Source organism: Gorilla gorilla, chromosome 4 (genome assembly GCF_029281585.2).
Source record: "Gorilla gorilla gorilla isolate KB3781 chromosome 4, NHGRI_mGorGor1-v2.1_pri, whole genome shotgun sequence".
Lineage (NCBI taxonomy): Eukaryota > Metazoa > Chordata > Mammalia > Primates > Hominidae > Gorilla > Gorilla gorilla.
In genome coordinates this window covers 152,993,999-153,017,595 of record NC_073228.2, presented here as the reverse complement: position 1 = coordinate 153,017,595, position 23,597 = coordinate 152,993,999, and the positions used below count along the sequence as shown (strand labels likewise).

The window sequence follows — 23,597 nt, the reverse complement described above, 5'->3', positions numbered from 1 at the left end:
CACTCTGGCTATTTTATAGATGAGCAAACTGAGGCTTGGGGAATTGGAGAATGTGCCCAAACTTCAACGCAGGTGTTCTGACTCCTAGCTCAGTAAGCTTTCTTTTCTCTATAGGCGCACACACACATACATACACACACACACCACACATACCACACACACACAGCCCACGCATACACACACACACACAAAGTAGACCCCTTTCTACCATTCTGTGCCCTAAAATATTGGCTTTTTTCCTTGGTATTAATGGCAGAAAAAATGACTATTACAATGTAAATTCAAGAAACCCCAAGAGATTCATTAACATTTGATTCCCAAACCCCAGCTAAGTGTGGCATTCAAACAGGAAAGGAAAAAATATCAAAGGAACACACAACGATTTTCACTTGCTCAGCCTCTCTAAGCTAGATTAATGCCTCAAAAAAGAAATACTGCCAGAATACCCCTCTTCTAACCAAAGAGGCACTCTGTCCCCAGTCGACTCCAGGAATCCTGGTACAATAATTAACGTGTGGGCCAGAGGCCCAAACTCACTGGCACAGGGCAGATTTTCAGATGAGAAACAGAGAAGCTCCAAATCCTACTCACATAAAGGGCTTATTGACATTATCTGCTGAAAAGAATACAGATTTCAAGAGAGACAGCCAGGCAGAGGGAAGGCAGAATTTTGGCCATGGAGGAAGTAGGTGGGGGGAAGGGTGGACTTCTCACCTAGCTCGGAGCCCCTAAGTCTTTCCCAGAGCATTCTCTAAGTGTGTACCCTCAAGTGGACTTTGCTACTGGCTAAGGAGCATTTCCCATAGCACTGATGTCACAGACCCAAAACAATCCAGGTCAGCAAACACTTTCCACTGTAAACAGAAGGTTTCAGAGAGCTCCCGCAGGCAGATGAGCTGTGGGTGATGCCCAGGTGCCCTGGGCTAGAGGACAGGCTCCGGACCTGGGACTAACTCAAAGGACAGAAATGGCCTGGATGAGGGCAGCCACATCCACACCCGGAAAACCCAAGAAAGAAGGTGGTCTGATTATTGGGAAGAGAGAGAGAGGGAGGGGATTAGGGCTAAGAAGCCCCATGGCTGGCCGAGAGATGGGAAAGGAGCTGAATAAGATGATATGAACACAGGCATTCATTCTACTTGCTCTTGGGCCCACTGCTGGGCCTGGGATGAGGAGGGCCCTGGAGATGGAGGACAATTACCCCATGTTAGACAGTTAGCCTGTGTGTACTTCAGATTCTTCCCAGCCTGGAGGTGCACACAGAACTCCCAGCTTACAGCCCAACAGATGGGCCATCAAGTATAGCCATAACTAGAAAGTGTCTCTGTCTTCCAAAGCACAGGATGTCCTAAGCCCTTCCTGAGTCCTTTGACACAAAAAGCTTTTCCTGAGTGAGCACACTACAGTGACACCAACTTTAACCTGGGGTCATTTTTTGGCACCCACCATGCCCTAGGGAAGACCTGGCTCCAAGCAGAAAGTCCCAAATCAGCACAAGTAGGTTACAAAGTTTATAAACCAAAGTTCATGTTTGTTGGCACAATTATTTATTCATCAATATTTACTGAGTAATTTCTTTCTTTTTTTTTTTTTTTGAGACGGAGTCTCACTCACTCTGTCGCCCAGACTAGAGTGCAGATGTGCAATCTTGGCTCAGTGCAACCTCCACCTCCCCAGTTTAAGTGATTCCCTGCGTCAGCCTCTTGAGTAGCTGTGATTACAGGCGTGCACCAACATGCCTGGCTAATTTTTGTAATTTTTTTTAGTAGAGACGGGGTTTTACCATGTTGGCCAGGCTGGCCTCGAACTCCTGACCTCAAGCGATCCACCCACGTTGGCCTCCCAAAGTGCTGAGATTACAAGTGTGAGCCACTGTTCCTAGCCTTACTGGGTAATTTCTATGTGCTAAGAACTGGGGATACTCCAGTGAATAAAACAGTCTTGTTTGCTAATGTTTGCTATGCTTTGGGAGTTTATCATTCTGTGGGAAGGGTCTGTGACAAGCAAACAGATATTTACAAAGTGTGACAAATAGAATGAAGGAAATAAATAAGGGGTGGGGACAGGTAATCTAAAGGTAAAACATTTCAGCTGAGACTACAAGGATGGGAGAGGGCTGTCTGTGGAAAACCAGGGATAAGTACAAATGAGATGGAGAAACAGCATTTGCAAGGAAGGGTCCAGAGGCTGGAAAGCACATGGTGAGTTTAGGGAGGCCAGTGCAGCTAGAACATCAGGGCCAGGGAGATGCTTGCACAAAATAAGTTGGAGAGGAGGTTCTTGAGCTGTACAACGCTTAAAGGTTTACCAAAAATTTTTACAGGTGTTACATAGTTGAAACAGCTCTTTGAGGTAAGCAAGGCTGATAGGATGGAGCCATAGAACTGATAAGGATACTGGCCTCAGAGGTCACAGAGTTAGCAGGAGAGCTGAGATCTCAAGTTAGTTCTTCTGTTTCCAAGCCTATTCTATCTAAGGGAATAGGTATATACACACATACTCTGTTTAAGGGGATACACACATATATGTTTAAATTGGGCATGATTTGCAATTAATGAAACATATAGATTTTAAATACAATAAGTTTTGACAAATGTATAGCCCACAATAGTTTAATCAAGATAAGGTATATTTCTATCACTCTAGATAATTTGCTGCAACCTTTTGCAATCAATCATCCCTCCCCCAGTCAAAGGCAAACTCTGTTATAATTTCTGTCCACATAGATTAGTTTTGCCTTCTTGAATTCCATATAAATGGAATCATACAGTATGCCCTCATTTATGTGTGATTTCTTTTACTCAGCATGTTTCTGAGATTCATTCATGTTTAGGCATGTGTCAATAGTTTGTTCCTTTTTATTGCTGAATAGTATACCATTGTGTAAATATAATCACAGATTGTTTATCCATTTGTCTATATATAAACATTTGGGTTGTTTCCAGCTTTGGGTTATTTTGAATCAAGCTGACAGCAACATTCTTGCATAAATCTTTTTACAGATATATGTTTTTATCGCTCACAGGGAAATATCTAGGAGAGGCATTGCTGGATCATAGGTAGGTGTATGTTGAATTTTTATAAAACTGTATCAGTTTTCCATAGTTGTTGTGCCATTTTACATTCTCACCAGAATTTTAGCCATTTGGGAGGCTGGAAAAAGGTGGTTTTAATTTGCATTTAACATGACTAATGATGTTAAGCTCCTTTTTATGTGCTTATTAACCATTTGTACATGTGATGTGTCTGCTAGAATTCTTGCCCATTTTTACAAATTTTAGTGTTCTGGGAAGTCATTGCCTCCCTTGAGGTTGTAAGATATTCTCCTACATTTTCTTGCAGAAGCTGTGTAATTTTAGCTTTTGGTTTATTTAGGTCGGTGATCTATCCTGGATTAATTTTAGTGTATTGGTATTGATCTTGTAACAGTACTAGTGATGGTTGACTAGACTTGTCAAGTATAAGGACTTCTTATTTTTATTTTATTTTTTACTTTTTATTGTGGCATAACTTGCATAGAGTCAAGTATATAAATCTTAAATATACAGCTCAAAATGTTTTACATATATATACAACCATGCAACCACATTTAGATCATTTGAGGATTCCTTTTTTAACATAAAAAATATTTGTTATCCTCTGTATATTAGTATTACATTTAAGTAATACTTACATGTTAGCTTTCTGCCATATTGACTTTTTTCAAACACATTCATTTGACAGGCATTATGCATTTGAATTAGGAGCACACATGGATTTGTAAGCTCCAGCAATAATTCCATGGCTCCACAGTGATCTTTGGCTTGCAGTTGGGGAACAAATACATTATACCCCATAGACATGTGATTTCTATCTTCAAGGAGTTTATAATCTGAAAGAGGGCACTAAGAAATGCACATGAATAAATTATGTTGACTCACAGCAAATGACCTGTAATTATAAGAATGTTTTAAACTAAGGGCCAAGGACTTCAGAGGAGGGAATAAAATCACTTCAGGAGTGAATGAGAGGTAGCAGGGTGGAAGAGTATTTAAGCCTAAAGTTGGCTGGGCTGTTGATAAATAGAGGTCATTATAAGGGCAACTGCCAACTGGAAATAATGCTTTTTAAAAAGTGCCTTTGTTGGTACCCTTTCAGTTGTACTTTACAGAAACCCAGTGGAAACCAGTTTAAGCAAAAAGAGAATTTGTTGGTTCTTGCAACTGCGAAGTCTGGGGTCTGAGGTGGCTCTGCCTTCAGGTATGGCTGGATTAGGGGTTTTCCTATACGGTCAGAGCTAAGACTTTATTTTGCAGATGGCTTCTTCATGTTTGACAATCATGGCCACTGGTATTCCCACACTCTTTTCTCCTTAGCTCAGCAATCTCAATGGAATAAACACTTCTTCTTCTGAATATCTCCCTATCCAATTCCAGGGAATACTCTGATTGGCCTGTCTTGGGTTTAATTTCCACTGATGAGCAAATCCTTGTGGCCAAGGTGGATGGGAAACTCTGATTGGCTAGCATAAGTCATATGTCATTCTCAGGGGCGGGGGGTGGGGGACAGAACACCATGGTGACAGTCCATTAGTATGACAAGGAGATGGAGAGAAATTCTTATAAAGAATCAGAAGGAGGAAGGATATAACATGCTGAGCAGACACCCTGGCTATCATATTAGGCTACAAGGCATGTGGGCTGTCAGTAGGAAATGTGAATCGGGAGCAAAGGGGGAGGATTTGCTCCGCATACTGAAGTGTTGGCATGGAATATTGTCCTGTATGTTCCTTCCCAAATGTGAAAGTCTCTGGTCTGAGTATCATTCTCTGCCTCTGAAGAACTGTTTACTCTGCAGATCCCAGGGCAGCCTGTGCAGCTTGTCATTTAATGGCCACTTGAGAAGACTCATATAATATCAGAGTGTGAGTTATGAGGTGTGCTGACTATGAAGGCAATACAAAGAATGGAACGCTTTCTGGTCCTCTCTGTGTCTATTCCCAATGACCTTCTCTATCTTATTTGAAGTAACACCCCCTGTGATTACAGAGATAAACTAAATTAGAAGGATTGAACATTTCTTTGTCATCATTTTGGACTAGAATCTCAGACTAGAATCTCAAAGTTGCAAAAGACCTTTGAGGTCATCTAGTATAGGGGTCAGCAAACCGGCTCACGGGCCAAATCACCCTTCACCTTTATTCTTCTAAATACATTTTGATTGGTACACAGCTCTACCCATTTCTTTACACATTGTCTATGGCTGCTTTCATGCCACAGAGACTGTGTGGCTTGCAAATCCCTTTACAGGAAAGGTTTGCCAGTCCCTGGACTAATGTGGCATGTTCCCTGCTTAATCAGAATTGCCCTCTCCAACATTCATTTCACACCTAACTCACGCCAAGAACCGAAAGAGATAATACATGCAAAATGTTTGCATAGGGTCTTACATGTAATAAGTGCTTCTTAAATGTTAGCTTAAAAAGTCCTGTGTTACCAATATATATACCACTCTTCTTTCCTAGTGGAATGACCAAGTGGTGACTACATCATAACAATAGCATGTGTTGGTTATTTTGTATCTTTAAAAGGGGTTTTCCCAAAACAGTACATTCAAATGTGTTTCATTACTTATCATTATTAATCATTACTGAGTATTTTCCATGTGCCAGGCACTGTGCTAAGCATCTCACATATATTCACTCACTTAAAGTTCACCTATCATCCCCATCTTAAGAGGAACCTGACGTTTGGGGGTCTGGTATAAAGCAACTCTCTGAAGGCGGCACAGCTAATAAGGGTCAAGCTGGAATTTGGACCCAGGCAGTCTGATTCTATAGCTCAACTTTTTATCAAATATACGATCTAGCCTTCTCAGTTTGGTCAATAACCTAGTTTTCAAAGTACCAGTTTTCACAGTCCCAGGTATTGGAATATACAGCAAGCCCACCCATGGGCATAGTTGCAGAAATGCACAGCTTGGCTGCAGAACAACTGGGAGCTCATTCTCCCTGCATCCCCACACTCTCCCTCGCATCCACTCACAACTGCATTGCTGCACTAGGTCTGCCTCTCACTGCCTCCAGGCCCTCTGATGCATGAGGTATGTGTTGCTGGGGAGATCTTCCTAAATAATGCACAGCTCTGGGCAGGTCACTACTGGGCTCCAAACCTCTTCTGACTCCTCATTGGCTGTAGATTGTAACAAATACTGTTTAGCGTGGCATCTGACCCTCTCAAAGAGCTGATCCTCACCAACTCCCAGCGTTTTCTCACTGTCCACATACTCATATTCTCTAGCGTATACAAACTGGACTTCCTAACAGTTCCCGATGAGGGCTTTCTGTCTTTTTATTTTGGTCTCTGTCCCAGTACCCAGACAAAGGCCCAGGACTCAGGAATTGTGCATTAGGGTGTGTGGAATGCCTGCCTAGGAATGAGTAAGCCCATCTAGACTGCTCTTTCTTTTCCTTCAAGCCTACACAACATGAGTTTGTTCCCTGTCCCAAGGACCAGATTGAATGGAACCTTCTCCAACAAGCATTCCCAGGCCTTCCAGAGGAATTTGGCCTGTCTTCCTCTGTACTCTTTCCTTCCCTCTCAGCACCCGCCATGGTTTATCTCACATCACAGTCATGCATGCTTCTGTCTGCCCCTCCAAGATGCTGGATGGAAGCAGTCTGAGGTCCAGTTCTCTGTCCTGTGCATCATTGATTTCATGGTGCCTGGAATATGGAATGTTACTGTCTCACAGCGTGAAGATTTGTTTCACTGCCCGAGTGAATGAGTGAATAGTGCTGGGGCATCCAACGGGAAGATCAGCCATCCCAATCCATGTTTCCCCTGGAGATCTCCATCACAGTAAAAATACAAAAAGATGGTAAAAAGGAGGAGCAGGGAGGAGGGAAAGGAGGCCTCAGGGTCAGACCAACACAGTTTAAACATCTGCTCCTCTGCTTCCTAGCTCATGTGACTTTATCCAGGCAATTTACCTTTGAATCTCATTTTCCTTTTACGTAAAATGAGGATATTGAAGTATTCCTCATTAAATGAATCCATCCACATATTCACTCAAGGCTCCATCACTTTTCTTAACTTCGCGATTTGGAGCCAAATATCTCTTCTCTGGGCTTCAATTTCCTTCTTTGTAAAATGAGAACAATGTCAGTGTCCTCTTTCTAGGACTTTTGTGAAGCGTAAGTGGGCTCATTCATGTGTCCAAGAAATGCTTTTATAAGTGATCATCACTCTGCATCAAACACCATGTTGAGTGTGCAGGACTCAGCAGTGAACAAAACAGACAGGGTTTGTCACACAATCGTCATGTGGCTTATAGTCAAAGGAGGATGAGAGAAAGAAACAAAGAAAATGAGCTAATGAACAAAATAATCACTGACTGTGGTAAGCTCTGTGAAGAATGGTGAGAGCAAATATAACATGGGGATATTCCCTAGACACAGAATTCAAGGAAGGCCCATGTAAGATTGTTGTAAGGATTAAATAAAATAATAGATGTAAAACATTTGCACTCAGGCTGCAGTTAGAAAAGAGTCTCTGGATTAGGAGGAGGAGGAGAAAACATTAGTCTGAGTCTAAGGAATTTCTGATGGGAATTGAGCTTCAGTTCCTGAAATGCTGCCTCTCAAGTTCCTTCTCCCTACATGTAACAGGCCCAGGCTCTGTCTCTGCCAGTTGAAAGGGGGATTTATAATCACCTGAGTTTCCTGCACCATATAATGCTAACATCACAGGCAACTCTCCTTCGAGAACAACTCATGCTGACTGTGAAAAATATCTAATTTTATGGTTGCTTTAGACTATCACCAGACGGGCAGGGCTGGGATCCCTGGGCTGTTTCCCCATATCTCAAAACACAGGAATGGACCTCGGGCTGCCCCTGCTGCTGCAAGCTGAGCGTGGCTTGCAGCGGGAAGATTGGCACTTGATAGAGTGTGCTTCAGGTGCTTAAAATAGATCAGCTGTGTCATTAGACTATTGCAAAGCAGTTGCTTCATTGGCCCTGCTGGCCTGGTGAGGGCAAGAGATAACAGCCCATGGAGAAAGACCTGTGCTTTGCACAAAATTAAGCAGACGTGAGGACGAAGCTTTGGAAATGATAGAGGCAGTAGAGAGTAGCATTCTGCTGCGAGAGAAGGTGTGGCTGTAGCACAGGCACACAAACAGCCACCACAGCCCCTGGGAACAGCAGGGCGGCATGTGGAGCCTGTATGTTCCCCTTGTCTGTCTGGTGACACCCTTAGAAAAAAGGCCTAAGAGATGTTTAGGGAGCCAGGTGAAACCTAATCTGAAATCGCTGAGGGACCATCCATACTCTCAGGCAGACACAAAACCAACATGTGGAGCTGCCTGGCGTCTTCCTACTGTTCTTTCAACATCCTCTCCCCAGCATGTTTCAAGTCCTTCCACTGTTCCGGTCACTCTTTCCTGGGAATATATGGGCTGATCACTGTCCTCCCTGAATATAATGTTTCAAACAGAGCCTGATCAGGGTCTGCAGAGTGGGACTCTCACCTCCTGTCCATATGGCCTGAAATCACATTTTTTCCTGTAGGCCGCACTGCTCAGTTGCCTCTTTCTGAACTTGAGACCAGCTCCTGCTCCCCTAACCTCTTCCTCCAATGGCTGCCATGCCTGGTGTAGGAGACATTAGGGAGTGATGGTCATTGAGGAGGGGAAGAGTTCAAGTCATGTTTGGGAGGTAGAAATGACCAGATGTGGCGACAGATGGAACACAGGAGAGTGGAGGAAAGGGAAGTGTCTCAGAAGACTGCTTTCTAATCACTGACTTATGACTGGGTAGATAGAGGTTCTATAGATCAACCGGGACAGTAAGAGCTAAGGTAGGCTTTTTGCTTTTGTTTTCTTAAGAGAGTAAATTTATTAAATTTTGAAGTGCCTTGGGAATATTCTAGTAGCCATCTTAGCAGATGATCAGAAAGATGACCCTAGAGCTTAGGAAAGAGATGTTTATCTATCTTTATCCTGGGGCTTATTAGAGAGAGTGGGCTTTTCATGAATGTGTTAACTCATCAATTATCTTTTGAGTACCTACTATGTGCCAGACACTGTGCTTTGCTTTCTGTGAATTATTTGCTACCTTTATTTCTTCCCAAGGAATAAGGAAGAATCTGCCCTAAACAGAAGAAATTATGTTGGCATGATCTACTTTCTCAAGCAGGAGGACTCTGTAATGACAGAGGAAAGGTTGTGAGTAGCCACATGGAATCATTGTTGTGGCCTTTCAGCAGTCATCCCTTAGCTGGGTGGCTAATCAAACTCACCCAACCCATACAGAGCTCATGCTGTTGACTAGATGTTCTCAACTGGACCAGGCATGTCCCGTATGTTAGAACATTCTCTGGAACAGTTCAGCCTCCTCAGACGCCCTCTTTTGGGCTAGAAAAGGTACCCAGATCTGGGATCAGTTATCCAGAATTGCCCTCCTTTGTTCTGTGTCCTACTCTCTTTTACTAGGTTCTCTGAAAACAAAACTGACCTCCAGGAGGTCAGGGCAGGATATTGTTTGCCCTGTTATTTGCCTAACTGTATCCAACAGGATATGACATCACCCTTCTGGGAATGGGTCAGTTGGGGGAATAAGGACATGTGGCAGGGTTTTGCTCACTTCATGAGGACTTTAATAGCATGGCAATGTTAATCAATTGCTAACTTCAGACAGGATTTTCTCCCGTAATCATTAACAGATGTGCTGCAGCTTCCACATCTCTGTGTGAAGAATCACTTCTACATATTTGATGTTTTATGGATCATCTACTGGACAGCAGTGGCAAGGTGACATAAAAATATTAAGTTGTCACTGTGTAACTTAATAGGAAGTGATAATTGTGGCAAGCCAGAAACTAAGTGTATACCCCATCCAAAGCAGGCAATCCTATTGATTGCTGTTAGGAAGAAAAATTGGGTCAGGGCTGCAAAATCTTCCGACTTCGTTTTGTTTTTAAGAGAGTTAGAAATCCCACTTCTGATTTCCCAATTTCCCATTGTTGGCAAATAATTCAAATTCACTAAAAACCTGGTGTAGGGCAAATAAGACGTGTCCCTTTACATTGGCCACCAGGAGGCACATTTTGCCCAGCTGTGTGACCCATGATTTTAAAGGCCACATTGGTTCTATTTACTGTTGTATCTCCAGCATTATGCTTAGTGCAGAGCTGGTGTCCAGTAAATACCTGATGAATAAACAAATGAACAATCCAATTCTTATTCCCTGTGTTGGACAGGCCCAGGAACTAGGAAGACTGGAAACGAATGTCATGACTAACTTCCCTTACACTATTGAAACACCACAGTTGTGAGAAATGACCAGGTGGGGTGGAAAGTGTGGCAAACAGACTGGCTGCGGACATACTAAATTACTGGGGTCTTCCCATGTGGGGACCTCCTACGTAAGAGCACTTCCCTTCAGATTCTTAGGAAGAGAGGGTCTACCTCCATGGGTCAGGGATAGCAAAATGAGGGTTTAAACATCAAGACTAGATAGATAAACTTAGTGACTTGCATTTAGTAAGCAACTGTTAGCATCTCACGCTAGTGTGGACAGTGGCTGACATTCAGGGGAAACCAAAACACAAGAAAATCTCCTTGAGGAGTCATTTCCTTAACAAACACTCTATTATGGATTGAATTGTGTCCCCACAAACTCATATTTGAGGCCCTACCCGTCAGTACCTCAGAATATAACCGTATTTGGCAATAGAGTCTTTACAGAGGTAAACAAGTTAAAATGAAATCATTAGATGGGTCCTAATCCAATGTGATGGGTGTCCCTGTGGAAGGGGGAATCTGGACACAGAGAAACACATGGATAAAGGTGATGTGAAAAGACCCAGGGAGAAAGGCAGCCATCTCCAAGCAAAGGAGAGGCCTCGAGTAGACATTTGTCTCGCAGCTTTCAGAAGGAACCCTGCTAACACCTTCGTTTTGGACTTTTAGCCACCAGAGCTATAAAACAATACATTTCTGTTGTTTAAACCACGCGGTTTGTAGCACTTTGGTGCAGTTGCCCTAGCAAACTAATATATACTATTTATTTCAGAAACCTTTGTTATGTGCCATGCACTGTTTTAAGGAATTCACAACTAACTTATTTATTCTTTATATCTCTTCTCTGACGGAGGCACTATTATTTGCCTCCTTGTAATTATCATTAGAGATGAGGAAGTGAGGCACAGAGAAGGTAAGTGACTTGCCTAAGGATACACAGAAAGTACAAGCAGGGCTAGAATTTGAGTCCAGCAACCTAACTTCAGTCTGTGCCCTTAAGAACTGCAAAGGAAGAATTTATCTGGCAAAATACCCAGAAAGTCGAAGGTGTTCACACACTTCTGGTTGTTTTCTGTACTTTTACAATGGTTTCTGCCTAAAGTTGGGTGATAGCCAGTTGTTGACCGTTCACCACAGCAGATGCTATCTCAGCAAGATAAAGCTTTTGCCAGATAGGAAAGCTGGAGTTAAGAATTGATATCACTTCCTTTATGCAATCCAAGTGCTCTTGAAATCACATTGTGATTTTTCTGAGATGTGTTATAGTCATTTTGGGTGATTTTAAAATTGTTCCTTACGTTATTCCTCTAACCCCTTCTTAGCCTCAGGTAATCATCTGTCAACAACTGCTTCATTCATTTGGGAAGCACTGTTTTAAAACAATCTCTATCCTTGTAGAGTAAATAATCACTTCTACTTTATCTGTTTTGCAGATGTAGAGTTTCTAGAGACGGCATCCTACTGCGTTCTTGTGTGTCAGGATCCTGTCTTCAGGGATCCTTAGATTTCTTGATCTGGGCAATGGCATTAGCAGAGGAAGGTCATCATGCCCCGTGTGCTGGGTGTCTTCTATTCTGAACTCCCTCACCTCTCCAGATCCATTCTGCCTGCTTCCCTACTCTGGACTGTGCCCTGGGAAGCTGCTGACCATTATGAACCTATCAAATGCCTTCCTTGCCCTCTGGCTCCTGATTGGATTTGACCAATGGGAGGTACCCATAGGAGATCTGAGGGAGAGAGAAGAGGAGGATCAGGATATTTATCCTCCTAGTTCTTTCCTTGGAACTAGGCTGGCTGCCTTCCTGGGGCCACAGCCACAGTTCCTGTCAGGCAGCCTTCACCCCATAGCCAGCTGGGTCTCTGGGTCCAGCTAGGGGCAGTTGTGGTAGCAGTGGGTCATGAGCCACAGTTACTAGGCTCCTGGTACTGGGTCATGCTTGCTTCTCTTTGTTTGTTTCTTAATGTCCTTCTCACACACTTGTGAAGAGTCCTTCCATTTAACTCCTCTCAAACTGCCAATCTGTTCTCTGCCAAGACCCTACCTAATAGAATCCTCCTTTTCCTCTTTGCCTTATAAAACAATCAGTGGCTAGGCCATGCAGTCTTTATTTTCTAAAAGATTTTTCCCCTTATTTCTAGTTTTATAACCATCCAAATTTTGGCCCAAGACGTTTTCTGAACTAGGACAATTGGGATCCTAACTTCCTGTCTTCCCTTTTTCAACCCAATGCCATATACAATGTCAGGTTAATAAGCTTCCTGTAGGCTTCCCAGGAGCTATGATTTTCCTATGTAGAAAATCCAGCACCTACTGTAATACCAGAAGAACAGACTAATTTTTAATCAGAGGATTTGGTTTTAATGACATCATCTTTCCAGAACTTTGCTTTACTCAACAGCCAACTCAACTTCAGACTCAACTCCATTCACTGAGACCCAATGCCTGTGAGTTTCTAATGTTATTTCGCTTAATCCTTAGAAGAACCCTGCACCTTGGCATTTATTGCTCATATTTTATACATGGTAAAATTTAGCTCAGAGACATGATCTATTCTGTCCAAGACCACAGAGAGAGTACATGATAGATCTTGAGTTTGAACTCGAGAATCCATACCCCAAAGCTCAGGTTCTTGCTGTCCCAGCATGGTATCTACTTATCCCATGACATCTTTGTGGGAGTTATTTGACCCTTCAATACTCTCTTCAACAGAACAAAGTCTACTCCAAAAAAGTAATTTGTTAGCATATGAATCCATGGTAAAGACCAACAAAGGGGCTAGAGGCAGGAGGAAGCCTATAAAATGAGTAGGAGCAGTACGTGGTACCATTGATCTTGGTGCACTTGATGCTCTGGAGGGTGAGGAGGCCAGCCTTGGTGAAGTGTGAAGTGTGGGGCTGGGCAGAGGGGCTGGTGCTAGTGGGGAAAGGGCTTTCTCGGCAGAAGGAACCATGCATGTAAAGTCAGCAGGAGCAAACCCTTAGAGGGAATGGGAGAAGGCACATGTGACAAGGACACTGAGAACTGTGCACTGTAGACAAGATGGGGCTGGTCAGCAAGGCCAGGAGCAGGCCACATGGGGCCCTACAGGCTTGCTGAAGAGTTTCCTTTCTCACCCTAGGAGCATGGGAGCCTCACTTTAAGCAGAGTGTGATACAGAGTAGGGATGCGGCCGATGGCTGAAGGGGGCTGGCATGGATGAAAGGAGGCCAGTTAGAGGCTGCCTCAGTAGGTCAGGAGACAAATGAGAGATCCTTGGAATAGGTTGAGAGTTCATGAGAGAAAGAAAGGCTGGATGTTGGATCCACCCTACAGAAGACAAAGTGGCAATGATTGGCCAGTTTCCCTCCTTTCCTCTGAAGTCCTTCAGCGAAGCGAGTGTACTGACTCAGTATGAGCCCAGGCCTTTCCAAGCCTGGGGTGTCCTGCTCACATGGTTGGTGTCTATTTTCTCCTGAATGAGGACTGGACCCCACCTGCTGTGCTCTACCTAGGTCTGCCCACCACCTCACTCCAGCATCTCCAAAATTACCCCTTTCTTAATATTCAGCTAGATTTCAGAAGAAAGGATTCTAATGAAACTAAAATTCACTCTGAAGAGCCACTGACTAAGCATGCTCTTGTTTTTGTAATCTAAGCATTTTTTTATTAGTAAAAACAATTTACAAATGTTTATAAAACATCTCCTCATAATCCCATTTAATCCTTAAAAAAATCACACTTCAGGTGTGCTTCTCAATTCATGAGAAGGATGTGACTGAAGTCTGAGAGGTTGCGTGACCTGCTTGCTAGTGTCATAAAATCCACAATGACAGCCACAATGATGCCCACAGTGATCATGACAGTGTGACCACCCATCACTGACATGATGCCAGTTGTGCCCACAGCCAAGGTACCATACTCTGCATACTACACAAAACATTAACATTTGGTTTCCATTCCCAGCTGAGGTATGCCTCATCATTTTCATTTTTTGCTCATGAGACAACCATACTGAAGACCACACATCTAACACATAAAAAAATGAGAACTGGAACCTGGAACAGTCTGATTCCAGGGCCTGCACTCTATCAACTCCTATCACTGCTCAAAGACCACAGCCCTGTGCTCCTCTTCTCTAGATAAAGTGATTAGGAATTTCTTATACAGATGACCCTTGAACAACATAGGTTTGAATAGTGTAGGTCCACTTACACAGATCTTTTTCAACTAAAGGCAGATTGAAAATACAGTATTTAGACAAAATGAAAAAAGAAAATGACAGGCTAATATTCGTGATGAACATAGATGCAAAAATCCTCAACAGAATACTACCAAATCAAATCCAGCAGAACATCGAGAAGTTAATTCATCATGATCAAGTAGGGTTTATTCTCAGGATGCAAGGTTGGTTCAATATACACAAATCAATAAATGTGATTCGCCACATAAACAGAATGAAAAACAAAAAAATATGATTATCTCAAAAGATACGGAAAAAGCTTTTGCTAAAATCCAACACCCCTTCATGATAAAAACTATGACTTCAGTGAAGTCTCAGGATACAAAATTAATGTACAAAAATTAGTAGCATTTCTATACACCTATAACACTGAAGCTGAGAGCCAAATCAAGAACATAATCCCATTTACAAGAGACATGCACACACACACACACACACAGACACACACACACATACACAGAGAGCGAGTGAGTGAGAGAGAGAGAGAGAGAGAGAAAGAGAGAGAGAAACCCTAGGAATATATGTAACCAAGGACGTGAAAGATCTCTTCGAGGAGAACTACAAAACACCACTGAAATAAATCAGAGATGACACAAACAAATGAAAAAACATTCCATGCTCATGGATTGGAAGAATCAATATCATTAAAACAGCCATACTGCCCAAAGCAATTTATAGATTCAATGCTATTCCTATCAAACTAGCAACATCATTTTTTACAGAATTAGAAAAACAATTCTAAAATTCATGTGAACTCATAAAAGCGCCCAAATTATCAAAACAATCCTAAGCAAAAAGAACAAAGCTGGAGGCATTACCTGACTTCAAACTATACTATAAGGCTACAGTAACCAAAACAGCATGGTACTGCTACAAAAACAGACATATAGACCAATGGAACAGAATAGAGAACCCAGAAATAAAGCCACATACCTACAGCCATCTGATCTTTGACAAAGCTGACAAAATTAAGCAATGGAGAAAAGACTCCCTATTCAATAAATGGTGCTGGGACAGTTGGCTAACCACATGCAGAAAAATGAAACTGGACCCTTACCTTTCACCATATACAAAAATTAACTCAAGATGGATGAAAGATTTAACTGTAAGACCTCAAACTATAAGAATTCTAGAAGAAAACCTAGGAAACACCATTCTGGATATTGGCTTTGGGGAAGAACTTATGACTAAGTCCTTGCAAGCAATTGTAACAAAAACAAAAATCGACAACTGGGACCTAATTAAACTAAAGAGTTTCTGCACTGCAAAAGATACTATCAACAGAGTAAACAGACAACTTACAGAATGAGAGAAAATATTTGCAAGCTATGCATCTGACAAAGGACCAATATCCAGAATCTATAAGGAACTTAAACAATTCAACAAGCAAAACAAAAACAAACCCCACGCCCCCAAAAACCATTAAAAAGTGGGCAAAAGACATGAACAGACACTTTTCAAAAGAAGACATAGAAGTGGGCTGGGCATAGTGGCTCATGCCTATAATCCCAGAACTTTAGGAGGCTGAAGCATTTGAGACCAGAAGTTTGAGATCAGCCTGGGCAACATGGCAAAACCCCGTATCTACCAAAATAAACATACAAAACTTAACTGGGCCTGGTGGCACCCACCTGTGGTCCTAGCTACTCAGGAGGCTGAGGTGGGAGGATCGCTTGAGCTTGGGAGGCTGAGCCTACAGTGTTCCATGTTTGTTACACGGAACATCAGCCTGGACAACAGAGCCAGACCTTATCTCAAAAAAAAAAAAAAAAAAAAGACATACATGTGGCGAATAAATATGAAAAAATAAAAATGCTCAACATCACTAATAATCAGAGAAATGCAAATCCAAACCACAATGAGACACCATCTCACACCAGTCAGAATGGCAATTATTAAAAAGTCAGAAAACAACAGATGCTGGCAAGGCTGCAAAGAAAAAGGAATGCTTTTACATTGTTGATGGGAATGTAAATTAGTTCAGCCACTGTGGAAAGCAATTTGGAGAATTCTCAAAGAACTTAAAACAGAAATACCATTTGACCTAGCAATCCCATTACTGGATATATATCCAAAAGAAAATAAGTCATCCTGCCAAAAGGATACACACACTGATATGTTCATTGCAGCACTATTCACAATAATAAAGATACGGAATCAACCTAGGTGTTTATCAACAGTGTACTGGGTAAAGAAAATGTAGTACATATATACCATGGAATACTATGCATCCATAAAAAAGGACAAAATCATGTCCTTTGCAGCAACATAGATGCAACTGTAGGGCATTATCCTAAGCAAATTAATTCAGGAACATAAAACCAAATACTGCATATTCTCACTTATAAGTGGGAGCTAAACATTAAGTACTCATGGACATAAAGATGGCAAAAATAGACACTGGGCACTACTAGAGGGGGAAGGGAGGGAGGAGAGCAAGAGTTGAAAAACTAACTATTGGGTACTATGCTCAGTACCTGGGTCATGGAATCAAGTGTATCTCAAAGCTCAGCATCATGCAATATACCCATGTAACAAAACCTGCACATGTACCTTCTGAATCTAAAATAAAAGTTGAAATTTAAAAAAATACAGTATTTGCAGAATTTGAAACCTGCCTACACTGAGGGCTGACTCTTTGTATAAGCAGGTTCCACAGGGCTGACTGCAGGACTTAGTATGCACAGTTTTACCAATCTCCATGTGTACAAAGGGATGATTGTAATCTCATGCTTTGCCTCTATTTCAGTGTTGACATTTGAATCATTGATTAGGAGTTGTACTCAGTGTCAAATGTGTTACACATCCAAGTACCTTTCATAACCCAACAATTAACTGCATGACTTGAAGAAGCCACTGAGCATTAACTACAACGTTTCTGAACACAGCTTCAAATATTCACCCATAAAATGAGTAAAAACACCCATCTCACAGGTTGGATGGGACAGTCTGGTGAGCTCAATCAGGGGAGTGCTTAGCATGGTGGCTGGTGGAGAATAAGGACTAAATAAATAGAAGTGAAAGAAAAACTAAGCAAGAGTTTCTATTAGGGACAATATCAGGCATGAGGATCAAGTTAAGAATTTCACATCTCAAAGGGGAGCTTTTTTGCTTAGTCAGGTCACCCAAGGACCTCCTGCCAATGCCCTATCCATATCACCCTATGGCTCTGTTACTCCTTTTCTTGTGAGGTCTGATGTCTCTGCATTTGCAGACTCTTGGGTTTGGGAGGTACCTCCATGATGATGGAGTTAAGCCCTCAAAGCTCTGCGCTTGCTGTGTCCCCCAGGTGTCTGTTTAGAGAAGCACTTCCTCCTGGGGGGAACCCGGAGGGCTTCCAAGGCTGCTGAGCCATTCTCCTCTGTTCATTTTCCATTACTGCAAAATTCACACACTCTCCCTGCTTATAAAAAGTAGTGGCATTTTTGCCAGTCCTCATCTTCTGCAGTATCCAACTCTATTGATTCTTTTTTCTTTTCTTTCTTTCTTTTTCTTAAAAGAAGGATAGTCTGTTTCCTTCTTTCAGGAATACTCAGTGTTACTAATAGGACAAGAGTTCCTTAGCATTCCAGAGAGAGAAAAGGGCAGAGTCAGTTGCCTGTTTCTTTTCTTAGTTCCTTGAAAAATAGATGAGCCATCTTTCTTTTCTGTCACTTAGTGGGAAAGGACTCTCATAAATACATTTTTTTTCCTAGAGATAGTGAGAAGTGACAGGCAACTCACATCTTTATTTGCCTGAAAACATGCAAATGCAAACATGTGACCCACTAGCTGATAGAGGCTACAGGATTTTCCTCTTTTCCTGAGCCTGGTATGAAGCCAAAACACCATTCCAGCCTGTCAAAATCAAAAGGCAAAATTCTTTGGCTGTAAGAGGCAGAGGGAGTCCAGCCACACTCGCTAGCTTAGCATAGATATGCAATACACAAAGGAAGACAGAAGAGAGATGAATCATACAAATACGTAGTAAATAAATATATTTTATTTTCATCTCAGTAGCTTTTGCTTTTTTTTTTTTTTTCTCTTCCATGCTAGGAGGTGGGGGTGGGGTGGGGTGTGTGAGGAAATAGTAGGTTTTGGCTGGATACAGCTTCAATAAGGTCTTGATAGTTCTGGCCTTGTTGCTCAGCTCTAGCTTTTTAAGAAAAAAAAGTGTAGATTCTTAGATTAGAAGGCTTTCTTTTATTATTATTATTATTATTTTTTGAGACAGAGTCTCACTCTGTCGCCCAGGCTGGAGTGCAGTGGTGCGATCTCGGCTCACTGCAACCTCTGCCTCCCAGGTTCAAGCAATTCTCCTGCCTCAGCCTCTTGAGTAGCTGGGATTACAGGCCCACACCACCACACCTGGCTAATTTTTGTGTTTTTAGTAGAGACCGGGTTTCATCATGTTGGTCAGGCTGGTCTCGAACTCCTGACCTCATGATCCACCTGCCTCTGCCTCCCAAAGTGCTAGGATTACAGGCATGGAACACGGTGCCTGGCCGATTAGAAGGCTTTCTAATTCAACCCCTCTCATCATACAGATGAGCAGTCTGAGATGCAGAGAGGGGACTGATAACAAAGTCATAGACCCAGGGAAGTGACTGTTCATAGGGGTTCTCTGGTTCAACAGCCCTATGCGATGCTGGAATAACCTAGACAGGCCAAGCTGACAAGAGGGCAGGAGAGTGAGTCTGGAACCAAGATGTGCCCTCCCAGGTCACAGCGCTACATTGAAGAGAAACAGACTGTGCCTTCTTGAATTTCGGACTGCATTCTCAGTAGCTGAGGCCCTACCTGGCAGCAAAATATCTGGTCCTGGCTCTACAAGCAGTTGTTGCCTCTGGCATGTTAGAGCCCTTGGCCAAAGGGCTGTTCCTGTCTTCTTGTTCTCAAGGATAGCTAACCAGCCTGCAGGTACATAGAGAAACCAGCCCCGGGCCCACCGGGCTGCAGGCACTCGGGAGCTGGATCTTTCACAATCTCCAGACCCAAAGGTGGCTTGGCGATGGTTTGTTTATCAAACTGCGGCTTCCCAGCCCACTGCCTGCCCACACCCACCTACCCTCCCGCCTGCCCACAGGCCAGCCTCCCTGCTCTTCCCACCTCTGGGACAGGCAGGGCCCTCCATGGTTTTCCAGATGTGTGCAGGGAGTTCTCCTCAGAGCCCCCACAGTCAGACAATGGCCACACACTGCTTCCTAGGCCTTCCCAGGCAGTGCTAGAAGGAGACGAGCAGCCTTCCCAGCAGAGGCGGCCGGCGCCGCTGATAAAATATTGGCAAAATTATCACGAAAAGCCAGAGTCATGAAGCTATCCCTCTGCCAAGGAGCACGGAAAGCACCAAAAAGGAGCCTGGGGGTCATGTGTCCAGAGATGCCAGGCTTCCTTCCTCTTTCCAGGCAGCCCGAGCGCAGGCTCCCTCACCTCCCGCCCCCACCCCTGTTCCCATGGCAAAGGAGAGGAGGATCCACTTACTGCTAGTGTTCATGGTGATGTCTTTGCACTGGGTCTTTCATTCAATACGGAGGCCCCGGCTGCTTTTTAAATCTTCCGTTCTTCGAACCTCACTCATCACCTGGGGGGTGAAAAGGCAGTCCAGTGCCAGCTCTGTATCCTCAGGTGCTCTCTCTCCCTCTGCTGTCCCCTCTCTGTCTGGGCTGTAGCCCCTGGCCTTGAAGGCGCGTGGACTAATAGGCGCAGGTGAGAGCAAGGAGAAGGAGGCGGCAGGACACCGGCGCCCCGGTCCTCCTGCTCCTCAGATCGGAATCCCGGGCAGAAGTGGGGTTGGCAGCGCCTGCTCGCGCGCACCCCGGACTATTCCTGCCCAGCGGCTCCGGAGCCCAAAGGGGGTGTGGACCACAGGGAGGCAGGGCGGGGGCAGCGCGTCCCCGCCCGGCTTCAAGGAGCAGCGACCCGCCCCGGAACCCACCTCTCGGCCAGTGTCGGGAGCCAGAGGCCCCTGCCCCGGCCCCTGCGACTGATTTCATGAATCCTGGTCCTCGTCTGGGGTCTGGAATTCCAGGGCTAGCAATGCGAAATAGGGGAGCTCGACATCCATGATGCGGGCTCGCGGGTTGGCAGCGCAGGGGGCGCGGCCGCTCGCTGCTGCCACCTGCTGGACGCACCGGCGCGTGTCCGAGGCCCCGCCCCGCCGGGCTTCTGCCTGGGCCCTAGGGTGTGATGGGAGATGGACGAGGCCTTGTGAGATGGACGAGGCCTTGTGTCCTGGGACAAACGAGGGAGTGCTTGAGCGCTTGTTTTCCCTCCCTCGATCCTGGGGGTCTAAGGGCTCGACAATGATAGAAAAAGAAACATCATTAGGAGGGGCCGTGGAGGAAAACCTGGCTTTGCAGGAAGACAGTTTCCACCCGGCCCTGCTCTGGCAAGCTTGGCGCAGTCTAGGCTCAAGCCGGTCACTACCGTCGCTGCCTCATCTTTCTCAACTATGAATATGGCGTCTGGACAAGTGGATAACACGTAAGGGGCTCTTCCAGCCTCCCAGCGTTTATGTCCCCTCTTCCCTCACAGATTCCCTTTATCCCCTATCGCTGATTCATCATTAGAATTGTTTACTACCTCTCTTCCCCACGAGAATGTTAGCTCCATGAAAGAATGGGTCTGTCCGTAGGGTTCACCTACAGGCCCCCAATACCTAGCACAGGGCCTGGCATATAGTGGCTACCAATAAATATTTGTTGACGGAGCAACCCAGACATTTTCTGGGTTTAATATTACACAGCCCTAAGAGTAGACTGCCTAGGCGCCCCACCCTGAAACACTTCCCCGTCTGAGGAGAACAGCAGGTATGTGGCCTCACAGGTCCACCCTAGTTTTCGTATGGTCAACTAACTCTTCCCCTAAGTTGTTTTTTTTTTTTTTTTTTTGTAATTATGTCTTATACGTGTGTATTGTAGAAGTTTATATTCCGAAGTGTTTTAGTCACAATTGATTCAGTGGGGTAGGGCTCTTTACATTCCTGTGACTGCTTACTCTGTCACTTTCTGAACCTAATTCACGATCATAGAAGCATGACTTTTGAGTGCTGAAAAACAAGACTGAGAGGGCACATGATCCTTGTCTATAGCATGACTTCAATTAGAGCATGTGCAGACTCAAAAGGCTGTGAACACTCACAGCCCCAGCTTAGACAAGGAAACAGGGGGTCAGAGAGGCTGGGCAACGTGCCCTAAGACACACAGCATCTTGTGGCAGAATCGGACCAGATCTTCTCACTTCTAGCTTGATCCTGTGTGAGAGTGGCTCAGTGCACTAAAGTCTGGGATATCAGTGTGAGATTAGATAGCTGCCCTATTAAAATTGGGGAAAGACAAATACGATGTTTTTATACAATGCTTTTAGATAAATACAATGTTTCTACCTTACACAGGGAGGAAAAAAAGGATATGGCTCATGACCCCGAGAGGTGATCAGGATTAAAGAATCTTTGGATAAACCTAAGGATCAATAGATTTGAAACACATTTGATAGATTGTTAAGAATTTTGTCCACATGTTCTCACTCATAAGTGGGAGTTGAGCAATAAGAGCACATGGACACAGGGAGGGGAACATCACACACTGGGGCTTGCTGTGGGATAGGGGACTGGGGGAGGGATAGCATTAGGAAAAATACCTAATGTAAATGATGAGTTGATGGGTGCAGCAAACCAACATGGCACATGTATACCTAGGTAACAAACCTGTACTTTGTGCACATGTACCTTAGAACTTAAAATATAATAATAATTTTTTAAAAAAGAATTTTGTCTGATGGGGTGGAGGTAAAAATAGCCCTAATGTCCTCACGGTCGTTCTTAAAATTTTGTATCGATAACAAATACCTGAGATACCTCCAAAAATGCAGATTCCCAGGCCCTGGACTCCCTTGCTCAGCATTTGAAACAAGCATCCCAGGTGATTCATAGACAGCTCTTTGAAAAGGGTAGAGGCCTAAAATAGCTTTGAAAACATAAGTGATTAGTAAATATTTAAATTATTCCACTTTATGTGTCCTCTACATTTTCAGATGGGATTCCTTGTTCAGTTTCCAAGTTGCAGGTAACTTGCTAGATTCTAATGCTTGGAAAAACATTTTTCTGGGAGAAAGTTCAGATAAATTAGACATGTAAAATTAACTGTTCTATTCCATGAGCATATTTAGTTATCACCCAAAGCCTCAATGTTCAGAAAATTTCAAATTATAAGAAATAGTCAAATGAAAGCATGATATTCATTCATTAGTTCATTCACTCAGCAATTATTTATCGAGGGTATGCTTTGTGGTAGCCCCAGTGCTGGCTTCTGGGGATACCGTGGAGAACAGGACAGACAAGAGCTCTACCCAATAATGGATGATTGCAGAAAAAATAAAAAATAAAGAAATAAAAAGAACTCCAACCTCATAAGCATAAATCCAATCCTGGGACAGCGGGGAGACAATTAACTAAGCAAAATATAAATTAGCTAAACCCGATGGTGGCCTGGGGAAGAGCCCAGGTGCCGTTTCCAGCCTTCCTGACTTTTAATCTCAGCTTCATCACTTTCTAGCTGTCTCACTTTGGGGAAGATACTTAGCCTCTATAAGCCTCAAAGTTTTCATCTGTACAAGGGTGCAACCACAGTGCCTACCTTTTGGATTGTCGTGTATATTAAAGGACTTAGTGTAATGCATAACAAATAAAGGCTGGTTGCATACTAATTATTAATATCACCCATCACTTATACCTGCCCTCAGTGACAATGCTGTCATTTTCTACTTATGGAAATCTGTTGGGCTTTTCCACAGAGTGGTGGCCAAGAAAATATGCCTGAAAATTTTCAGTGATTAATTAATTGATAAATTAATTGATGAATTAATGAATTAATTATTCATCAATTAATGAGATTAATTGATGAATTCTTCTTGTCTGGGGTTCTTTTTGATAATATATCCAGCTAGATGCCGATGACTTCACCTCTTAGAAGAGATCACTGGGTCTTGGGCCACTTTTTAAGGCCCAAATAACATCTGCCGGGGGAACAATCTTATTTTCTCTGCATAGTTTATAAGGATAGGAAAAAAGGGGCTAAAATAAGCTATACACGCTATGTCCTTGAGGATGTCCACAACA

At 43.5% G+C, this 23,597-nt stretch overlaps 1 protein-coding gene across 4 annotated transcripts in view; it reads right to left on the bottom strand.

Annotated features, from left to right (window-relative positions):
* Window positions 1-20,588, bottom strand: part of ABLIM3 (actin binding LIM protein family member 3) — a 120,180-nt gene extending 99,592 nt beyond the window's left edge. For all 4 annotated transcript variants that reach the window (XR_010133964.1, XR_010133965.1, XR_010133966.1 and 1 more), the window contains exons 1-2: window positions 20,418-20,588; window positions 19,964-20,063 (exon numbers count right to left, since the gene is read on the bottom strand). Coding sequence is in view for 1 of the 4 variants with exons in the window: in XM_004042789.5 (XP_004042837.1) it covers window positions 19,964-19,976 (13 nt within the window). In the remaining 3 variants the exon portion in view is untranslated. The remainder of the gene's footprint in view (window positions 1-19,963; window positions 20,064-20,417) is intronic.
* Window positions 20,589-23,597: the final 3,009 nt, after the last annotated feature.